General features: G+C 41.8%; 1 protein-coding gene across 4 annotated transcripts in view; it reads left to right on the plus strand.

The window, feature by feature from the left end:
• The window catches only part of Met (MET proto-oncogene, receptor tyrosine kinase), a 110,125-nt gene that overhangs the window by 57,185 nt on the left and 33,946 nt on the right, over positions 1-18,994 (plus strand). For all 4 annotated transcript variants that reach the window (XM_029535192.1, XM_021190189.2, XM_029535194.1 and 1 more), the window contains 7 exons: positions 5,457-5,591; positions 6,517-6,690; positions 10,823-10,983; positions 13,525-13,627; positions 13,736-13,872; positions 14,515-14,676; positions 15,408-15,507. In XM_029535192.1, coding sequence (XP_029391052.1) covers positions 5,457-5,591; positions 6,517-6,690; positions 10,823-10,983; positions 13,525-13,627; positions 13,736-13,872; positions 14,515-14,676; positions 15,408-15,507 — 972 coding nt within the window. The remainder of the gene's footprint in view (positions 1-5,456; positions 5,592-6,516; positions 6,691-10,822; positions 10,984-13,524; positions 13,628-13,735; positions 13,873-14,514; positions 14,677-15,407; positions 15,508-18,994) is intronic.

Genomic DNA, 18,994 nt, shown 5'->3' on the forward strand with positions numbered 1-18,994 from the left:
TTACACAAATCTGCGTATACTCTAAAAGCTAGGCCTCTATAAGACAGGCTAGAAGCTATAGGAATGAATGGCAGAAAGAGCAATAGACTCTCAGAAACAGAATGGGAGAAGAAGCACACTTGTGTGTGCCAAGTCATGTGGGGAGGGTGTGGCCCTCAGAGGAGGTGGAGTGGCCGTGTGGTCATATTAGAACAGCATGGGTGACAGCGGGTAGTTCTCTGAAGGATGGGGGAAGTCAACTGACAATCAAGGTTGCTGTAGAATAAGGACATTTCTTTCTCGAGTGAGCACTGAAATTCCTATTGGCCCTACAAACATCACCATCACTCTAGCTCTTCCTCCTCCTCCTTCTCCCCATCCTCCTCCCACCTCCTCCTCCCCTCCTCCTCCTTCTCCCCATCCTCCTCCCACCTCCTCCTCCCCTCCTCCTCCTCATCCCCTTTATTCATGAAACTATTGAATTGTCTAAAAAGGAGAGACAGAGCATTTGAGGAAATAGATAGCTACCTAGATTTATTTTTTTGTTGTTAAAATTATCTTCATCTAGGAGCCTGAAGTAGCTGTCTCCTGAGAGGCCCTGCCTACAACTACAGAGGCGGATGCTCGCAGCCAACCATTGGTCTGAGCGTGGGGTCCCCAATGAAGGGGCTAGAGAAAGGATTGAAGGAACTAAGGGGGTTTGCAGACCCATAGGAAGAACAGTATCAACCAACCAAACCCCCCATAGCTCCCAGGGACTAAGCCACCAACCAAGGAGTACACATGGCTCCAGCTGCATATGTAGCAGAGGATGGCCTTGTCAGGTATCAATGGGAGGAGAGGTTTTTGGTCCTATGAAGACTCAATAGATGCCACAGTGTAGGGGAATCAAGGGCCAGGAGGCCGGAGTGGGTGGGTGAGTGGAGGAACACCGTCATAGAAGTAGGGGGAGGGGGGATGTGATTGGGGGTTTCCAGGAGGGGGACAAACTGGGAAACGGGATAACATTTGAAATGTAAATAAAGAAAATATCATATATATAATCTTCATCTGTTTTGAACAAAATTAACTTGTAAGGCTGTCTAGTTGAAAATAAAATCTATATATGGTAGGGAAATTGGTCTTTATGAATCATAATAAATCACACAAAAAAGTATTTTCCAGGTGAAACCACAGTTTTATTTTTCTGTTCATGTATTGTTTTACCACATCTTTTCTCAGATACCTTACTGAGAGAGTTTATGTGGCCTCATAACAGCTATGAGCAAGTAAATTTGGATTTTTCCCTCTCCCCACCCCCCAAACAGTGCATTAGGCCTATATTTTCAGGATCATTAAAGAAAAAGGGTTTGTGACCTAAATACTAAGGATTAGTCATGGACACAGTAGAAATTCAAAAGATAATTGCCAGTCTTCTGTTTCATACTAATTGTTCTCAGATTGCCAAGTGATTTATCATAAGAATTAAACTTACATGCCAAATTCTGTTCTGTCCCTAGAAATATCTCCATGACAACAAAAAGCAACTCCTAATTCTTGTAAGCATTGCTTCGGGAGTATTTTGAGGATTTTAGTGGTTACTCAATTATTTAGGATTCTGGCAATGAGAGAAAGGGAGGGATTAATGATAGAAAAAGTATTCTTGGTATTTCCTTACAGTGGATGCTCCTGCAGAGAAAAGGCTAATGATCAGCTGAAAGTGTATTTGCATCTGTGATAAGGTCTCTGCTCATCACTGTAAAGGCTAAGATTCGCCCCCCTCTTTCCCTGGTCTTCCTTCCTTCTCCTGTTGTCTGTTCACTTTCCATAGCAGACAACATCCATTCTAGTCCAGCAGCTTTTTCATGTGGTCCTTCAGTACTCATTTAAACAAAGGCCTTCGCCTTAGGCACACTTAACTCCTGCAGCCAAGGTTACTGAAACAAGGAGTTGCTGGCAAGAAAATGCATTGTGAAAGCTGTTCTAGCTTCAACTCCCTCCTCAGTGCTCTTTGGGACTTCTGACTTTATATTGGTACTCACTCCAGAGAGCCAAGCAGCTGGGTGTTTAAGAAGGAATCAAATACTCAGATTTGGGCATTAGATAAAGTCGCTGGGAAACCTGACTCTTCCACTCTGCAACTCAATTCTCCCTTGGATTTTATTGAGAGCAAAAGCGGCATCTATCTTCCAGAATAACCGTGATCTCTCCTTGAAGCACTGAGCATAGTGTCTGACTCGGTTACCTACAATAAAGTATCTATCTGTATGGGGTCTCCAGCTGAAAAATCATGAGAAGGCAAAAAAACATATCAATCCACCCAAGCCCAGGGATGCAACGAGCTTCTTTTTAAAAACAAAAGGAAAGGTTAATCATTCCTGGGAAGCACATATAATCAGATACGTGATAAAGTCAGAGATAACAGTCTAGTAATTAAGAAGGGATTGCTTATTATAGATTCGAGAAATTCTAAACCGAGCAAGAAGGTTATATATAGAATTGCCATAAGGCTCGCAACCAGTCCTGACATATCACGTGACAGCAGTTTAAGGAAAAGGAAACATAGCCTTTCAAAGGGTTCTGGGAGATGATCATTGTCATGTAGTAGGTCTGAGGAGACGAGAAGAAACCAGAAAGACAGGTGCAGCATGCAAATATGCAAGAATTGATCCATAATCATCAGAGGTGATCCGTAATCATCAAAGAGGTGAAAGTCACAGAAAACTGAGTATTAAGACAGGCTGATGTGTCTTAGCTTGGGTTTTATGACTGCAACGAAACACCATGGCTAAAAAGCAAGCAGAGGAGGAAAGGGTTTATTTGGCTTTCACACTTCCATCTCTGTTCATCATCTAAGGAAGTCAGGACAGGAACGCAAATAGGGCAGGAACCTGGAGGTTTTAGCTGATGTAGAGGCCATGGAGGGTGCTGCTTATTGGCTTGTTTCCCATGGCTTGCTCGGCCTGCTTTCTTAGAGAAACCCACAAGTGGAACCACCCACAATGGGGCGTGGCCCTCTTCCCTCAATAACTAATTAAAGGCATGTCTTACAGCCAGATTTTATGGAAGCATTTTCTCAGTTTAGTTTCTCTCCTTTCAGATAACTCTAGTTTGTGTGGTCGGGTTGACCTAAGATTAGCGAGCCTACTGATGTTTGTCTTGGTTTTGACTTGTGCATGAGAAAGGGGGTTTGGTTTGGTTTTTGTTTTTTGTTTTTTTAAATTTTTTTTTTGTTTTGCTTTGGGTTTTTTGTTGTTGTTGTTGTTTTCTATATCTTTATTTTCAAAGTGAACTCATGGGTTGGAGAACGACAGAGAATGGGAGGAGCTAAGCACCAAAAGAGGTTTAAGATTGCAAAACTGAATAGCTGAAATCCAGGTGATGTGCTATAGAGGTTTGGGATCTTCAACATCTGATAGGGGAGCAGCCAAAGGAAGGAGGTAGGGGACTGGAAATTAAACTCTTCTTCATTTTGCCCACGAAGGTCACTACTGGGCCCTAAATATAAGAAATAACAGTAATTTTCCATCCTGACCACATGACCCTTGAACCATTATTTAACTTCTGTGTAAATATAACCACCCTGATTAATGGAGGTGTTTTGAAAGTGTTGACTGTTCGGAGTAGAACCAAACTGTCATGATGTTAAACTTTTACGGCTCAATGTGCACTTGGTTAGTTTTTTTCTATTAACAGTTCATCCCATGAGAACAAATTAAGCACTTGGAAATCTTCCTAAATTATTTCAGGCTACTTGACTTCTTTATTGTGTTGAAGAAGAAAAAAGAAATGACCATTTTCCCCAGAATGTGTTCATTTTCTGTGTATTTGAGGCCAAAGCACTTAATCACGACTTTAATCTCCACTTCTGTTTTGTGAATGAGAAAACTATGGCCGAGGGAGTGGTTTGGTTTTTGTGCCTTTTTGTTTTGTTTCATTTGTATTCTAATTTCAGGGTGTCCATCATTGTCCTGAGGGTTCATGTAACAAGCCAGTGCGTTTTGAAATTACAATTTATAAACATTTCTTGGAAGTGTCAGGCAGTTTCACAGTAGATCTGAAGCCCAGTGCTGATCAACCTCTTACTCCACACTCCCTGTGTGCACACTGATGACCTACTTAAGAGACCCTGTGAGCATGCCCAAACCCTCCTAAAAGCTGCAATCAGCTAATATAACAGTTCTGATCTAGTCTCCACTGTCACTTGATTCTAGAAACAGGAAGGGGGGGTTGTATTGCTGGAGGATACCCCTAATGCCAAATACCTGAAAGCAAGAATAACCCCATTTCTCTGAACACATCCTTCAGGCGTTGTTAAAGCCCAAGGCCTTATTTTTAAAGCCAGGACAAATGTAGTTTATTTGTAATAAACTAAAACCTACTTTTATTCTTTTCCTTTTATTGGATATTTTCTATATTTACATTTTAAATGTTATCCCCTTTCCCAGTTCCCCCTCCTGAAACCCCCTATTCCATCCCCCTTATGCCTGCTTCTATGAGCATGCTCCCCCACCCACCCATCCACTCATGCCTTCCCGCCCTCTTATTCTCCTACACTGGGGCATTGAGCTTTTATAGGACCAAGGTCCTCTCCTTCCACTGATGTCCAACAAGGCCATTCTCTGCTACGTATCCGGCTGGAGCCAAGGGTCCCTCCATGTGTACTCCTTGGTTTGTGGTTTAGTCCCTGGGAGCTCTGGGGGTTCTGGCTAGTTCATATTGTTGTTCTTTTCTATCAGGTTGCAAACCTCTTCAGTTCCTTCGGTCCTTTCTCTAACTCAAATGGGGACCCTGTGTTTTATCCAGTAATTGGCTGCAAGCATCCACCTCTGTATTTGTCAGGCACTGGCAAAGACTCTCAGGAGACAGCTATATCAGGCTCCTGTCAGCAAGCACTTCTTAGCATCCGCAATAGTGTCTGGGTTTGGTGACTGTATATGGGATGAATCCCCAGGTTTATTTTGTAAAAGTAATAGTGCATCATGAGACAGTGGTGTGTGTGTTTGTGTGTGTGTGTGTCCAACATTCAGTTAAAATAGTCAGAGTCTATTCTGACCTCAGAAGATCCATAAATACAGTTTAAGAGTAGCAAAACTGGAGTCAGCCCCAGGTTTCCAGACTCCCAACGCTCTACATTTGGAGAAACTGCCCCATGGGGAGGGTTAAAAGGACAGATTGGAGAATAATCCGGGAATGATGGAGCCTGTGTGGTGTCTTCCTCCTGAGGAGAGTTTTGGCTCCCCCAGTTCCCCATGCACTTGTAAGGATTGGTCTGAATGTGCTGCCTGATTGATTGGAAGATCTCTTCCCCTAGCAACTGCTGAGGCCAAAGGCAAACCATGAGGGTCCAGACAAATTGACTTCAAGGCAGGAGACGAAAAGGTGTTGCATTGGTTTCTAACAGGGTGCACTGTGGGTCTTTAGTTGGAACAGTAATGCACTCTTCCTGTGTTTGCAGTAAGTCTGTTGGAATGAGGGTGGTTTCTTCTGTTGCTCAGGTAGTGCTCTCTCGGACGGCACACTTCACCCCTCATGTGAACTTCCTCCTGGATTCCCATCCTGTGTCTCCAGAAGTTATTGTTGAGCATCCATCAGATCAAAATGGCTATACATTGGTTGTCACAGGAAAGAAGGTAAGGCCTGCTTCCATGGGAATTTCCACGGATGAGGTTCTTCTTGGATGGATAATGTGTGGTGGTGTTTACATTCCCCGTCTCTGAGACTTAGATTCATGCCTCTTCCATTTAGTTCTTTCTGGAGCCTTCCAGAGAGCTTCTAAAGTAGAGTTATCTACTAGTCAAAGAGTACTAGGCCTGAGGAGGTCTTCTTTAGAATGTGCATTGCTCCTCAGTCCTGTTTCTCAGTGAAACAAACAAACAAACAAACGAGGATGTGAATTACAGTCCTAACAGAACCCCAGAGCAGGCAGATGATAAAGACGATAAATCCTGGAGGCACACACTGGAATGTGACTCCAGCCTGTAATCCCTTTCCTCTAAGAGAGAGAGAGAGAGAGAGAGAGAGAGAGAGAGAGAGAGAGAGAGAGAGATCTTGATACCAGAACGCCATGTAAGCTTACACAGAACTTTCCAGGGTCTCCGGTGTTTCCCCTACAGCTTAAATTACTTTCTCTTGTTGTTTTAAAACCATCTCGTACAGAGTCATGCGTCTCTACTTTGCAGAACTTCTGACATTATAGGACAGTGATTCTGGACCAGGACAGTAACTTTGATGTTTCCTTAAGGTTGAGGCCGGGAGGGGGGTGGTTAATTAGTTCTGGTTATGCTGCCCAAGATTTCCTGGAGCTCACAGCCCTGTGTCAGCCTTCCACACAGCGGGCATCTCCGGTGCACAGTATATCCGCCAGTGCTACCTTTTTATCATGTGTGTGCCAACAGTAGAAGGAGGAGTTTGACATTTTAAAGATCACCTAAAGTCACTGTTATGGAATTTTTCACATAGATGCTATCTCAATTAGATGCTTCTATGAGACCTTTACATGCTCAATTTTTACAAACCCTTCTAAAGAGAAGCCCTTTCTGTCTCTTTTCTTTGCAGATCACCAAGATTCCACTGAATGGCCTGGGCTGTGGACATTTCCAGTCCTGCAGTCAGTGTCTCTCTGCCCCTTACTTTATACAGTGTGGCTGGTGCCACAATCAATGTGTGCGTTCTGATGAATGCCCCAGCAGTACATGGACTCAAGAGATCTGTCTGCCAGCAGTTTATAAGGTAGGAATATCTGCCATTTGGTAAGCGCAAATTCCAATAATGAAAAAGAATACAAAAATCAATCTATTCATCTACGTGGGGGACATCAGCCACAGTCCCCTGTCTGTCTTAGCTTTGTCTTTAAGATAGCACGGGGACACCCTCTCGTTCTGGATCTGTAGTGCTTGCTTCATGTTCCCTGCCTAGGTCCTCTCTGGCATGCTTGCCCTCCCTTGTGTAACGCGGTGAGGTCGGAGATGACCAGTACTGCTCCCCGGTTCAGATCTGTCCCCTCTGGAGTCACCCACACTCATTCCGCATTGCCTGCTCTAGACTGGGTGCCCCAACTGAAGCTTCCAACTCCACAGAGATAGGTGTCAGACTCACGGCGTACGCGGAGCCCCCAAGCTGAACGGTGCAGACTGATGAACCTCAGACATAGAGAGAGGCTGGTTCCCGGCTTCACCTGTGGGTGCCTTTACATCTTATCTCAATGTCCTTGATCACGAAATAATGACACAGGGAATAGTTACTGGCATCTATACTTCTATAAGCCATATCGTATGGATTTACTCACTCTGAAAATACTTAACTGATCATATGGCAAGACATGTAGTTCAAGCAGAGACTAGTGCGGCCCGCTGTTGAAAAGCCGAACTCCTGGCAGAGATGGTAACCCTGGCAAGGCAGCCATACTCAAAGTGGTGCTTTATTTCTATCAAGTTTGGTGTGACACTATGAAGTCTGAGGTCATTTTTTTTTTTAAAAAACATCTTGGCCTCTGCATATTTTGCTGGAAAAAAAGATTTCCCAAGTGAGGACCCAGTATTAACTTCCCTGTCTACGTGTAGAATAGTTGGACTTTTGAAAATGGTACCTGTGAAAGATTCAAGTTAAAGGGTCGGGCCACATGGTGTACTCCAAGTCGACAGAGTAGCAGAGTGGAAACCAGACTGGAGTGCATGGCTGCTTCCATTTAGTTATGGTTTAGAGGAAGATTTACAGTGGGTGACTGGGCTTTCAGGAAAATCATTTTCTGCTAGCTGTGACACAGTTACCAAGCCTCGGCTTGGTCAGTCACAGAATGAACTGAAAACAGTAGGAAAGTAGCTCCGGGTCTGTAGCGTGTTGTTCAGTCTCCTTTTAAAACTCACGTGCAACTGAGTACTTTATTAAACAAACAGCCTTGACACTTTCAGATACCAGAAACTTGTACTCTTTACTGTCTGTGACAACTATACTGAGTGTGTGTGTGTGTGTGTGTGTGTGTGTGTGTGTGTGTGCATATGCACAGGTTCACACAATTAAACCACAACCGTTTCTTTTCAAAACTATCCACATCACTGTTTACGAAAGCAGGCTATTAAACTGACCAGAAGGAGCACTTCATCTTGACCCTCTTTATTAATCATCAAAGTCTTGTTAAAATAGCTGACAACAGAGCTTGGAGCTTTCCAGAACAACGTAGTTTCGCATACGAGTCCTCCTCTTCCCTCATCTTTGGAAAGTCCAGCCATCTGCAGTTGGTGACTTTAAAAGGTTTCCGTGTATCCTGCACACGTTGATGGGGTGTAGGTTTTATGGCAGAAGAAAAGTAGAAACCGCACAGCTGAGTCTATAAACCCACACACCCACCCGACTCTGTCCATAGCTGTTAGGAAAATTTCATGCCATACTAGACCGTGACATTGGGCGTTCTGACTGGAAAGAAAAAAAAAAGATAAATTGTCCCTCTTTCTTTTTCTGCATTCAACTATACATGCACAAATCCAGCCAATGTATAGAATTTCACTTTCTGATACATACACATTAACCTGCTGCTCAAGGTACATGCTATTCAGTAGCTGAGCTCCTTTGCCGTTTCAGATATGAGCAATTTCAGGATTTTAAACCCAATACATTGTTTCAAATGTGTCCTCTGACCTCATACTTCAAGAGCAGTGAGGAATGTTCAGAAAAGGAAGGGAATTTTCACAGTACAGTCTGAATGCATCGGAGTGGGATAATCTTCATACGTTATAGGACTGAAGACAGTCTCCGAGACACAATAGAACCGGATCATTGATCAGAATCCCAGATAGGGAACAATAGCAGACCAGGTAGGACATTGCCAGCAGCATATTTGTGACTTTATTTGAAAGTTGCTTCAGTGGTAAATGTAATATTTGATGGGTTTTTTTTTTAATGCTTTCTCATGTTTTATTTTAATGGGGTGCACTAACATTATCCTAACATCTCAATGGATTGAGATCTTTCACCTGTGAAGCGATAGGAACGACTTTGTGGTGGTATCTCCCCAGCCAGACAGGTGGGAGACCCGGCTTCTACGGCTCAGTGCAGGACACTCATTTCCTGCCTGGAGAATTTCTCTGCACTTCAGGATAACTCCCAGTTTGCCAGCCCATTGTTGAGGCTATACAAGGGTGTGGGGTCTACGACAGCTTCCTTCCTTTTCCCCTGGAAGAGGGACAGTTCCTTCATAAGCTACTGGGACAGCATTCAGCTCAGAGAATGCTAAACAGAGCGAACCTTTCTAACTCAGGGGCAGGGGCGGGGAGTGGAGTAGTGCAGGTTTTATAGTCACTTGTCACAGTTGTTACTTGTCACTAGTAGTCACAGCTACTAGACAATGCTGTCTTCCTCAGTGACTGCCAAGTCTCTGCCATTTCACTGGAGGCGGTGATGACGTGTGCTGAGTGACAGGCTTCAATTCTGACATGGAACGTGGGAAGGGCTGGAGGCAGAAGGAGCTGGCCCACATCGACTTGGGCAGCTGTTTTGGAAGGGGGGAACATCCTTACAGTGAGCAGCAGCTGGGCAGCAACCTTGGCCTGAAGAGTCCTGGTAGTGACTGCCTCTTCTCTCCTGCTGGACTGCCAATATCATAATAAACAGATTTCCCCCCCCCCCCAGCAGTTCGCATTTGGCTAGACATAGATGAGGTGAGTTTTCATGAAAGGCACAACTGCGTAATGGATTTTTATGGGTAAAAAAGGCGATTATAAAAGCATTAAGCTGAGACTTTAGAGGGGTTTGGCAACAAGGGTGAGTTAAGACATCGGTTTGTAATTATTTTCTTAGGAAGGATGGTAATGTTTGCAAGTTTGAGTTCTCCTGAAAGTTCTTCTTTACTGTAAGAGTGGCGCAGGCCAGGCTTTTTAATAAGTACCTCAGCTGGTTCTGAGTTGCCCTGATCTCCACACTTCTTTTTCCCACCATTGTACTTTACAGTACAATTTACAATATGTTCCCCCCAAAAGAGCACTTCCTCTCTCAATTGTCACACGGCTCCCTGGGAGGAGCTTATTTTTAACATGGAAATGTGTTTTGCCTAAATAATTTTAGCCTCGGAACGCTCGTCATAAATGCCTCGTGTTATGGTATGTGATGGCTGCCACTGTGTTAGAGTAACTCCCAGGGGTCACTTTCAACACACCGAAAAATGAGCCTATTACTCACTGAGGATAAACATCTTCAAAATGAGAGAAAATAATGTCAATAAGTAGAATTAGAAAAACTACTACAATACTGATTTGAGGATCTCTCAGTTTAGATTTTTGCCAGTAGAAATAGTGTATTGTGGGCTGGAGAGATGGCTCAGCGGTTAAGAGCACCAGCTGTTCTTCCAAAGCTCCTGAGTTCAGTTCCCGGCAACCACATGGTGGTTTACAGCCATCTATAGTGAGTTCTGACGCCCTCTTCTTGCACACAGGGATACATGCAGATAGAGCACTCATATTCAGAAAATAAATAAATCTTTAAAAAGGAGAGTGTGTTGTTTGTACCAAATATTACATAATTTCATGTAGATTCTGGATCAAAGTTTCACCATATTTAAAAAGCAACTAAAATTCTAATTAAGAATTACAAATTGGTAGACATTGATTACTTTATTCGGAGACTTGGAGAGGTGCGCAACAGAGCCCCTGCGTTTAGCGCCCAGTACCCATTACAGGTGTAATGCCAGGATCTGGGGAGCAAATGCCCTCTTCCAGCTTCCATATTCAGTGTGTTCACATGCACAAACCCATACACAGGAACACATGCATGTGAATTTTTCAGAATAAAAAATAAATATTAAAAAGTAGTGCATAGTTGGCTTGGTTTCCACAATATGAAAGATAATTACATTCTGCTGGATTTACTGTTGTAGGTGTTCCCCACCAGTGCGCCCCTTGAAGGAGGAACAGTGCTGACCATCTGTGGCTGGGACTTTGGATTCAGGAAGAATAATAAATTTGATTTAAGGAAAACCAAAGTTCTGCTTGGCAACGAGAGCTGTACCTTGACCTTAAGCGAGAGCACGACAAATACGTAAGGAGTGTGGTAACTTTGCTGGGCTGGCCTTGGAAGCTAGGCAGAATTCTTTAACTTGGTTTCCTAAAAAGAGAAGAACAATTGTTCAACGTGCTCATCCAGGAATTCACAAGGGTCTTGACCTGTCATAGCATTTGAAGACGTGTTTGGTTTTCTTCTTGTAATCTCATTTTATTAACAGACTAGGAGAAAGACAAAGGTGACATGGCTTAGAACAATTCAACATCCACGAGTTGTTTTTAGACTTGTTCACTTGATTTAATCTTTATACAGAGTTGGAGTTTAGTATTTGCATTTATTACTGTGGTTTAGAGTATTTGGTGAGTATCCGCGGGTGCATTGCACATGTTGCACTGTGTGTGGCAACTTCAGGGATTCGGTTACCTCCTTCCAATATAGGTTCCAGGGCTCAAATTCAGACCATTAGGCATGTGTGGTAACTGCTCTTCCATCCTGCTAGACCAGCATCTAGGAGTTTTGAAACTACTCAAGTAAAAACTCTGCAGAAATTGCCTGTTCAGTACGAAAGAATGGACCTTCCCCTTCAGACTTCAAACACTGCCCCAAAGGTCTCTCATGAACATCAATAAACAGCTGTCTGTATGTCCTCTGTTTATGATTCACCTGCTAGTCCTTGGAACAATGGTGAAACCATCAATCAGGTCAAACAGTTTTAAGGCTCTTTTTAGATGAAGTCATATTCAGGTCATATTCATTGGCACCCTGCCATCTGGGCATCCCCCAAGTCTTAGGAGGTGACAGTTCCATTCTTGCCTAACATTAAAAGAGCTGAGGCACTGCCTACTTGAGCTAAGCCAGAGATCAGAACTGCTGCTCTCTGATTAAGACCTTATTCTCCTGTAGTCTACATATCCCTTCTAAAATCCCTACATGCCACAGTAACCAGGTAACCCAGAGATTATTTGTTGTAGTACAGTAGCAACAACCAAAGTTTTAACAGTTGAATCTTTATAGTTGAATCTGTACTATAAAGTAAATGTGTCTAATATAGATTTCATTCCAAAATCATCATAGAAGACCTTAATATAATAACTAAAACCAATTAATATCAAGCTTGCTAGGCCAAAGACAAAAGCAAGTTAACTCTAGAAACATCCCTTGTTCTCCCAAACTCTTAATTATTGCAATGTAAATTAAGATCTATAAAGGAAAAAGACAATTCATTAACTACTTTCAGAAGTAACTTAATAAAAAACAAATTATATTTAAACTTTATATAAGTACATATATGTATTAAACTATATAAGATTACTGATAAAAATTCCACCATTGGTAGCTAAGGAGATGCCTTGGTTACTAATGTGCTTGTCAATCAAGTATAAGGACTGAAGTTCAATACCTTACACCCAAGTAAAAGGTTGAGTGTGGTAATGCTCACTGGTAACCCAGCCCTGGGGAGGCAGTGGTAGGAAGTCGCCTGGAGCTTTCTGGCCAGCCACTCTAGCCTAATCTGGGATCTCCATGTCCCAGAGAGAGAGCTCATCTCAAAACCAGGTAGATAGCCCCTGAGAAATAACACCCAAGGTTGGCTTCTGGCTTCTACATGCATACTTGTGCCCCCAACATGACGCAGCCGTAATAATTCTATGGAAAAACTGTCACAGTTGCATTATCCTTTATGGGGTTTAAATAAATTTGTGACAACTACAGTCATAGAAATAAAATTGTTGGCATAAACTGGTAAAGAGAGCTGGCTTATTCATAGCTGGTACATTGATTGCCTCAAAGCTTGCTGACATAGCAGCCATGATGTTACATGTGTCAAGCAACAAAGCGCATAACTCTACAGGTTAGATTAGCAGGCACTTCTTTTTTTAATTTTTTTTATTAGATATTTCCTTTATTTACATTTCAAATGCTATCCCGAAAGTTCCCTATACCATCCCCCCCACCCCTGTTCCCCTACCCACCCACTCCTACTTCTTGGCCCTGGCCTTCCCCTGTGCTGGGTCATATAAAGTTTGCAAGACCAAGGGGCCTCTCTTCCCAATGATGGCCGANTAGGCCATCTTCTGCTNCATATGNAGCTAGAGACACGAGCTCAGGGGGTACTGGNTAGTTCATATTGTTGTTCCACCTANAGGGTTGNAGCCCCCTTCAGCTCCTTGGGTACTTTCTTTAGCTCCTCCACTGAGTGCCCTGTGTTCCATCCAATAGTTGACTGTGAGCTTCCACTTCTGTGTTTGCCAGGCACTGGCATAGCCTCACAAGAGGCTGCTATATCAGGGTCCCTTCAGAATCTTGCTGGCATAGCATGCACTTCTTAGCTGGTGAGTCTGCATGGGTGATATGAAGTTTCCTACAACAGTCGATATAAAGCTTGGCAAAAGCATTCAAAAAATAGAATTACGTGATGTTTCAGCCTTCATGCTTCCATGAAACTGGACTTGCTGTTTGGAGTCATGAGCTCACAATTTGGGGTTTAATATCCCATCACAACAAACAGCCAAACCAGAAAATCGGAAAATGCGTGTGGATTTAAAACATATTAAGCTCTGCCCTTTTTTTTTTTTTCAGGTTGAAATGCACAGTTGGTCCCACGATGAGTGAGCACTTCAATGTGTCTGTAATTATCTCCAACAGTCGAGAGACAACACAATACAGTGCATTTTCCTACGTAGTAAGTTCAAGCAGGGCTTTTCTTCGTGACCTAGGACATTTGGCTTTTATGTCATCTGCTCAAAGGATGGAAGTAACCAGTTCCTCTTTGGTTTTGCTGCCCTTTCAGAACCCTGTAGTAACAAGCATCTCTCCGAGGTACGGCCCTCAGGCTGGAGGCACCTTACTCACGTTAACTGGGAAATACCTCAACAGTGGCAATTCTAGACACATTTCAATTGGCGGGAAAACGTGTACTTTAAAAAGGTATTGTAAATATTTTTGTTTATTAATATCTGTGCCTAATATGCCAAGCCAAGTTCTTTTGCGTTTGTGCAGAGCGTAATAAAGATGTTTTTATGTGATTCTCTCCTTCCAAAATCCACCTGCTTCCTTTTGCTGATTTTTCTCTCCTTCCCTTTTTACTGATTGTCTTGCTATGTTGGTGAGTCTTATCTGAGCTGTACAGTGAACTTAAAGCTCTGGTCGTTGGCAGTACATCAAAATGAGCATTTCTATCAAGATTCAGAGCTAAGGAAGATATGTGGAGGGACAGAAATGGGTGAGGTTAGGTTTGAAAGGTAGTTCTGTTTCTCCTTCTGAGAGTTGAAGGAGCTAAGTTAATTCAAGTACCAAATGTACTTTGAAGCTTGCTTGAACCACCAAATGTTTTGAAGTCACGGATGGCCTTTCAGCAAGGCTAAGTGTAGGATCTAGTTGGATGTAAACAAGCTCCAGTCGGGAGAGCTTTTCTCCTAGGCCATCTCGGGAAATTCCACCGAGTTACATTTTTTTTTTTACTTACTTACAGATGTAATTTTGGAATATGTGTATCGCTAATATCTAGTATCTGCTCTTTATTCTTTTCCTTCTTTTCTTTCTGGTCTTTTGTGTCTGTTTGTTGCTCAGTGTATCAGATAGTATTCTCGAATGCTACACCCCAGCCCAAACTATCTCTGCTGAGTTTCCTGTGAAATTGAAGATTGACTTGGCTAACCGAGAGACCAGCAGCTTCAGTTACCGGGAAGACCCCGTTGTCTATGAAATCCACCCGACCAAATCTTTTATTAGGTATGTAAACGCTTCTGGTGGGTAGAAGAAAAACACAGAGCAGAAGGATCATTTGGCTGAGGAACACCCAAGGGCTATCACATTTTTAATCCCTCGTTTAAACACCGCTGTGTCTCTTTTAAAGGCACCTTTCCAATTCCGTGGGAAATTGTATTCCGGTCCTCGGGGCAGTCTGACTTTATCGATGTTACTTCCTGTCAAGAGCAGTTCTTCCTATTATTCATTTCCTGTTATGCTTTCAACACCTAGATAAAAACAGTTCAACCTGGTGCCATGGTATAGATGCACCTATGTCATATATAGTATGTTTCCATCTGTGTCAGTTCTCTGCTGAGCTACAGGTCGCCTTTCCCCTCTCCTCTCTTTGTGTTTTGCAATCCCTTTACACATATGTATTTCTCCCCTGCACTAGACTCTGTTTTAGTCAGCATCTATTGAGCCTCTCCCACCTTTGCTTGTTCTATCAGTCCACCAACAATAGTCACAAGCATTTTTCTTCTCCACATTTAGTCGGTAAAAATTCAGCCATTTCTATAGCTAATGAAATATAATTTTCTTTAAATACTCTCGAATTTCCAAAGAAGAGTTAACCCTGAACTCTCATTCAATCCTAGCGAGCCCTCTAACATCATAAGAGATTAGTAAGGATAAAGCTGAGTGTATGAGACTGAACCTCTGCACAGCTGGTGGAAACCCTCTGAATATTCCTGTTTTCTATTTTGTTTTACCAGTGGTGGAAGCACAATAACGGGTATTGGGAAGACCCTGAACTCGGTCAGCCTCCCAAAGCTGGTAATAGATGTGCATGAAGTGGGTATGAACTACACAGTGGTAAGTCCTAGTAGCGGCAGTTCTGCCCAGAACTCTGCCTATACCACCAGGCCTTCAGGGCACAGGGACATTTTGGTTTTGTCTAGTAACCTGCAGCAGAGGTCAAATGGTACTTTTATTCAACAGTAGAATCTTGGCCTCACATGGTAAACATACACACACACACACACACACACACACACATGTCTATATACCAATGAAGCAGTTTTCAGACTTTTTGGTATATATACAAACTTGTCACAAGCTAAGGGTCATGTGGGAAAAGGACTCACAACTGAGAAAGTGCCTCCATCAGACTGGCCTGCAGGCAAGTCTCTGGGGACAATTTTTATTATTATTGATATTTGAAGGACCAGTCCACTATGAGTGATACCCTCCCTAGGTCCTGGGAGGGAGAGAAAAGGTAGTTTAGCATGAGCCTGGAGAATAAGCCAGTGTACAGAATTCCTCTGTGGTCTTCCCTGCAGTTCCTGTTTCCATACTCCATCCTTGGGTTCCTGTCCTGACGTTCCTCAGTGATGGAGTGTGATTTGAGAGTTGTGAGATGAAATAAGCCCTTTTCTCCCACATTGATCTTGGTCCTGGAGCTTTGTCACAGCAATGCAAATCTAATCAGCACAGCCCAGGATGAGTTTCTCAAGTGAAAGAAATAGGATAGACATTTTTAGGAATGGGGTGCATAAATACTATTTTTAATCATAATTATGTATTTTTCTTTTCTTTAAACATATTCTATGTGATGCCAATAAGCCAGATAGGTCTAAATTATGCATACAAAAACCTTACATGTGTAGATATTATAGATAGATGTATTTCTTGTAACACATATATAATCAAAAGATGATTTTGACTAATGAAATTAAGAAATTTTAAGCTATTACACACCCCTTGATTAAAATAATAATACAAAACCCAGCACCCGCCCCACCCGTCTGTGTACCTCACTCAGACTATGGATCAAAAACATTTTCCTTGCATTTCCTTACCTCAGTCTTTGTCTCCTTATTAGCGTACAGTGGGTGCTAATAAAGTACTATTATCAAGTATTTCAATGGTATTTTTCATTTCTCTACATTTTTTTTAATTTGAAAGCACAACCTTAACAGTGACAGATCTATTTGTAGCTGTAACAATTTTACATTAGGCCTAGCATGGGAGTCAGTGATAACAGCATATGGAAGATGGAGACAGAAAGATCAAGAGTCTAGGGTTGGCCTCCTCTGTATAGCAAGTTCCAGATTAGGGCTAAATAGAGCATTTCAAAAACAAAACAAAACAAATAAACACCAGTAATCTAAGTCTAAACCTCTGAATGGTGAATGTCTTGTTGTAGTGTTTTTCTGCTGTGAAATGCCACACATCAGTTGGACGCATGCACTCAACTTAGAGTAAAGGCTCTAAGTTCGATTGGGCAAGGGGTAGATTGAATTATAGCACTTTCTTTGAAGTTCTCCCATCCAATATTTCACAAGGACTAAAGCTACTCTGGTCCTTAATTACAGAAAGCAATTTGGGACTAAAAATGTCAAGCCAAATCACTAAACACTAAGGTCATCTCAAATGAGATTCCTCTTGACCCTCTCAGTCATCCACATTGCATCACCTCTAACAAGTGTTATTAGATTCTTATCATATTTCCAAGGGAAGATGCTCCAGGGAGTGACAGCATGAAGTTAAGGACCTTGAAGCCAATCCCCATACATGGCCACAAACAAAGTTAGAATACCGCTGTTATTAATTTAGGAGACATCACTTCTCCACAACCAAGATACAATTTTACTTTAACCAAATAAAAATAGCAGTAACCCTCTTTGGTGTTGGCATGTGACTTTTTAAAAGTTGGGTCTAGGAAATGATTCGTTTACTGAAGACCAAGCCTCCATTATTGAGATAATGGCTGAGCTTGCTTTCATCTCTTTGGGTAACAAAGATGACATATTAAATGCTTGCTTGAAACCTTCAGTGTCAGATATAAAAGAGGCATACCCTAAGAAAGACTCAAACAGTGGTAGAAGATTTTTTTAAAGTCCTAATGGTCTACACATCTGGAAGTACAAACTCCTCTCGTGTGAGTTAAAACTGCAGCATACTGTAACTCTATGCATTAGTACTTGACTGGAGTGAGAAATTTAAGAGATATTCTACCATTTACTTTTTCATTATTCCTTAATTTACTGTCATTTCTAAACTCTTCCCCATTCCCTGTGGCTTATAGAGTTTAAAGTTGACCAAGATGAATTGAATGCATTTATTATTTAACAAATAAAAACTCATGGTCAGGTCTGATGTAGATATATATCCAACCACAATAATTTTTTAATTCCAATAAACTCAGTGCATTAAAATGTAGAAATAATTAATTTAACAAAATGTAGATTAATGTGTTAATGTGTGCTGCGTCCCAGATTATTTTGTGTTTCCTAGGTTCTTATTATTATACAGAGAATTATTATGGTGGCAGTGAAATCTTTCATTTCCGCTTTACAAGATCATAGGAATAAATAGCTCTCAGTACTATGACGTTATGTTTGATATAAAACTAAATATTGCAATATATTTTATCCATATAGTATCTCTGTTTTATCTGATCCCAACATACATTTTTAAATACAGACTGTTTTAACATTATTAAGAAGAAAAAATCACACAGTAAATTCTGTGCTTTTTATGTATATCCTGAGGCCTTTTGCTATTGTGAGCATAAGTAATTGTTTTATCTCCAACTATACTTGTCAAAGAAAAGGAAATCTAAGGGATGTTGTTGCCTGTTTGTCTTTTCCTTGGGGGAGAAACACAGCCCTTTGACTTTAAATATACCACTTTGTGTGGCTGGTTTTAGTCAAGTACAATCAAGAGGAAACTGCGTTTTCCAAAATTCCATAAATCAGAATTTCAAAGAGGAAGATTTGAAATGAGAGATGAAAGGATATAAAATAATAACAGCAGAGCCTTTGTAGCACGGACAGCATTATTTAGAGACGCTACAGAGCCAAACAGAAGCAAGGCCAAGAGCTGTGATGATAGTGAACACTGATGTTTAATGCCTTGGTAACTCCTTACTCCATCCGTTAGATGTGTGACCAGACTGAATTTCCAAGTTCAATGTCTTTGTCTAAAAAATGGAGCCAGGCAGGTGGACACTGAGTTCGAGGACACTCCAGTAGACAGAGTGAGTTCCAAGACAACAAGCTCCAGGATAGCAAGGGCTATACAAAGAAACCCTGTCCCAACCCCTTGGGAAAAAAAAAAAAAAAAAAAAAAACAGACAACATGACACCTTCCTGTAGGAATATAGGGACCATTAGATGAGACCGACTTTGTATTTTGGAACTAACCCTTACCAGTAAACACACTAATAGAGTGCACAGACATTTTCAGCTGTGGTCCTAACCACATGGAACTTTGCAAGTTATAAAGCATATCATGAAACATCCCACACTAAGAACACTTAAATCTTATTTACAAGGTGAGGAAACTGAGTTTCTGT

The sequence above is a fragment of the Mus pahari genome, chromosome 2, assembly GCF_900095145.1.
Source record: "Mus pahari chromosome 2, PAHARI_EIJ_v1.1, whole genome shotgun sequence".
NCBI classification, from domain to species: domain Eukaryota; kingdom Metazoa; phylum Chordata; class Mammalia; order Rodentia; family Muridae; genus Mus; species Mus pahari.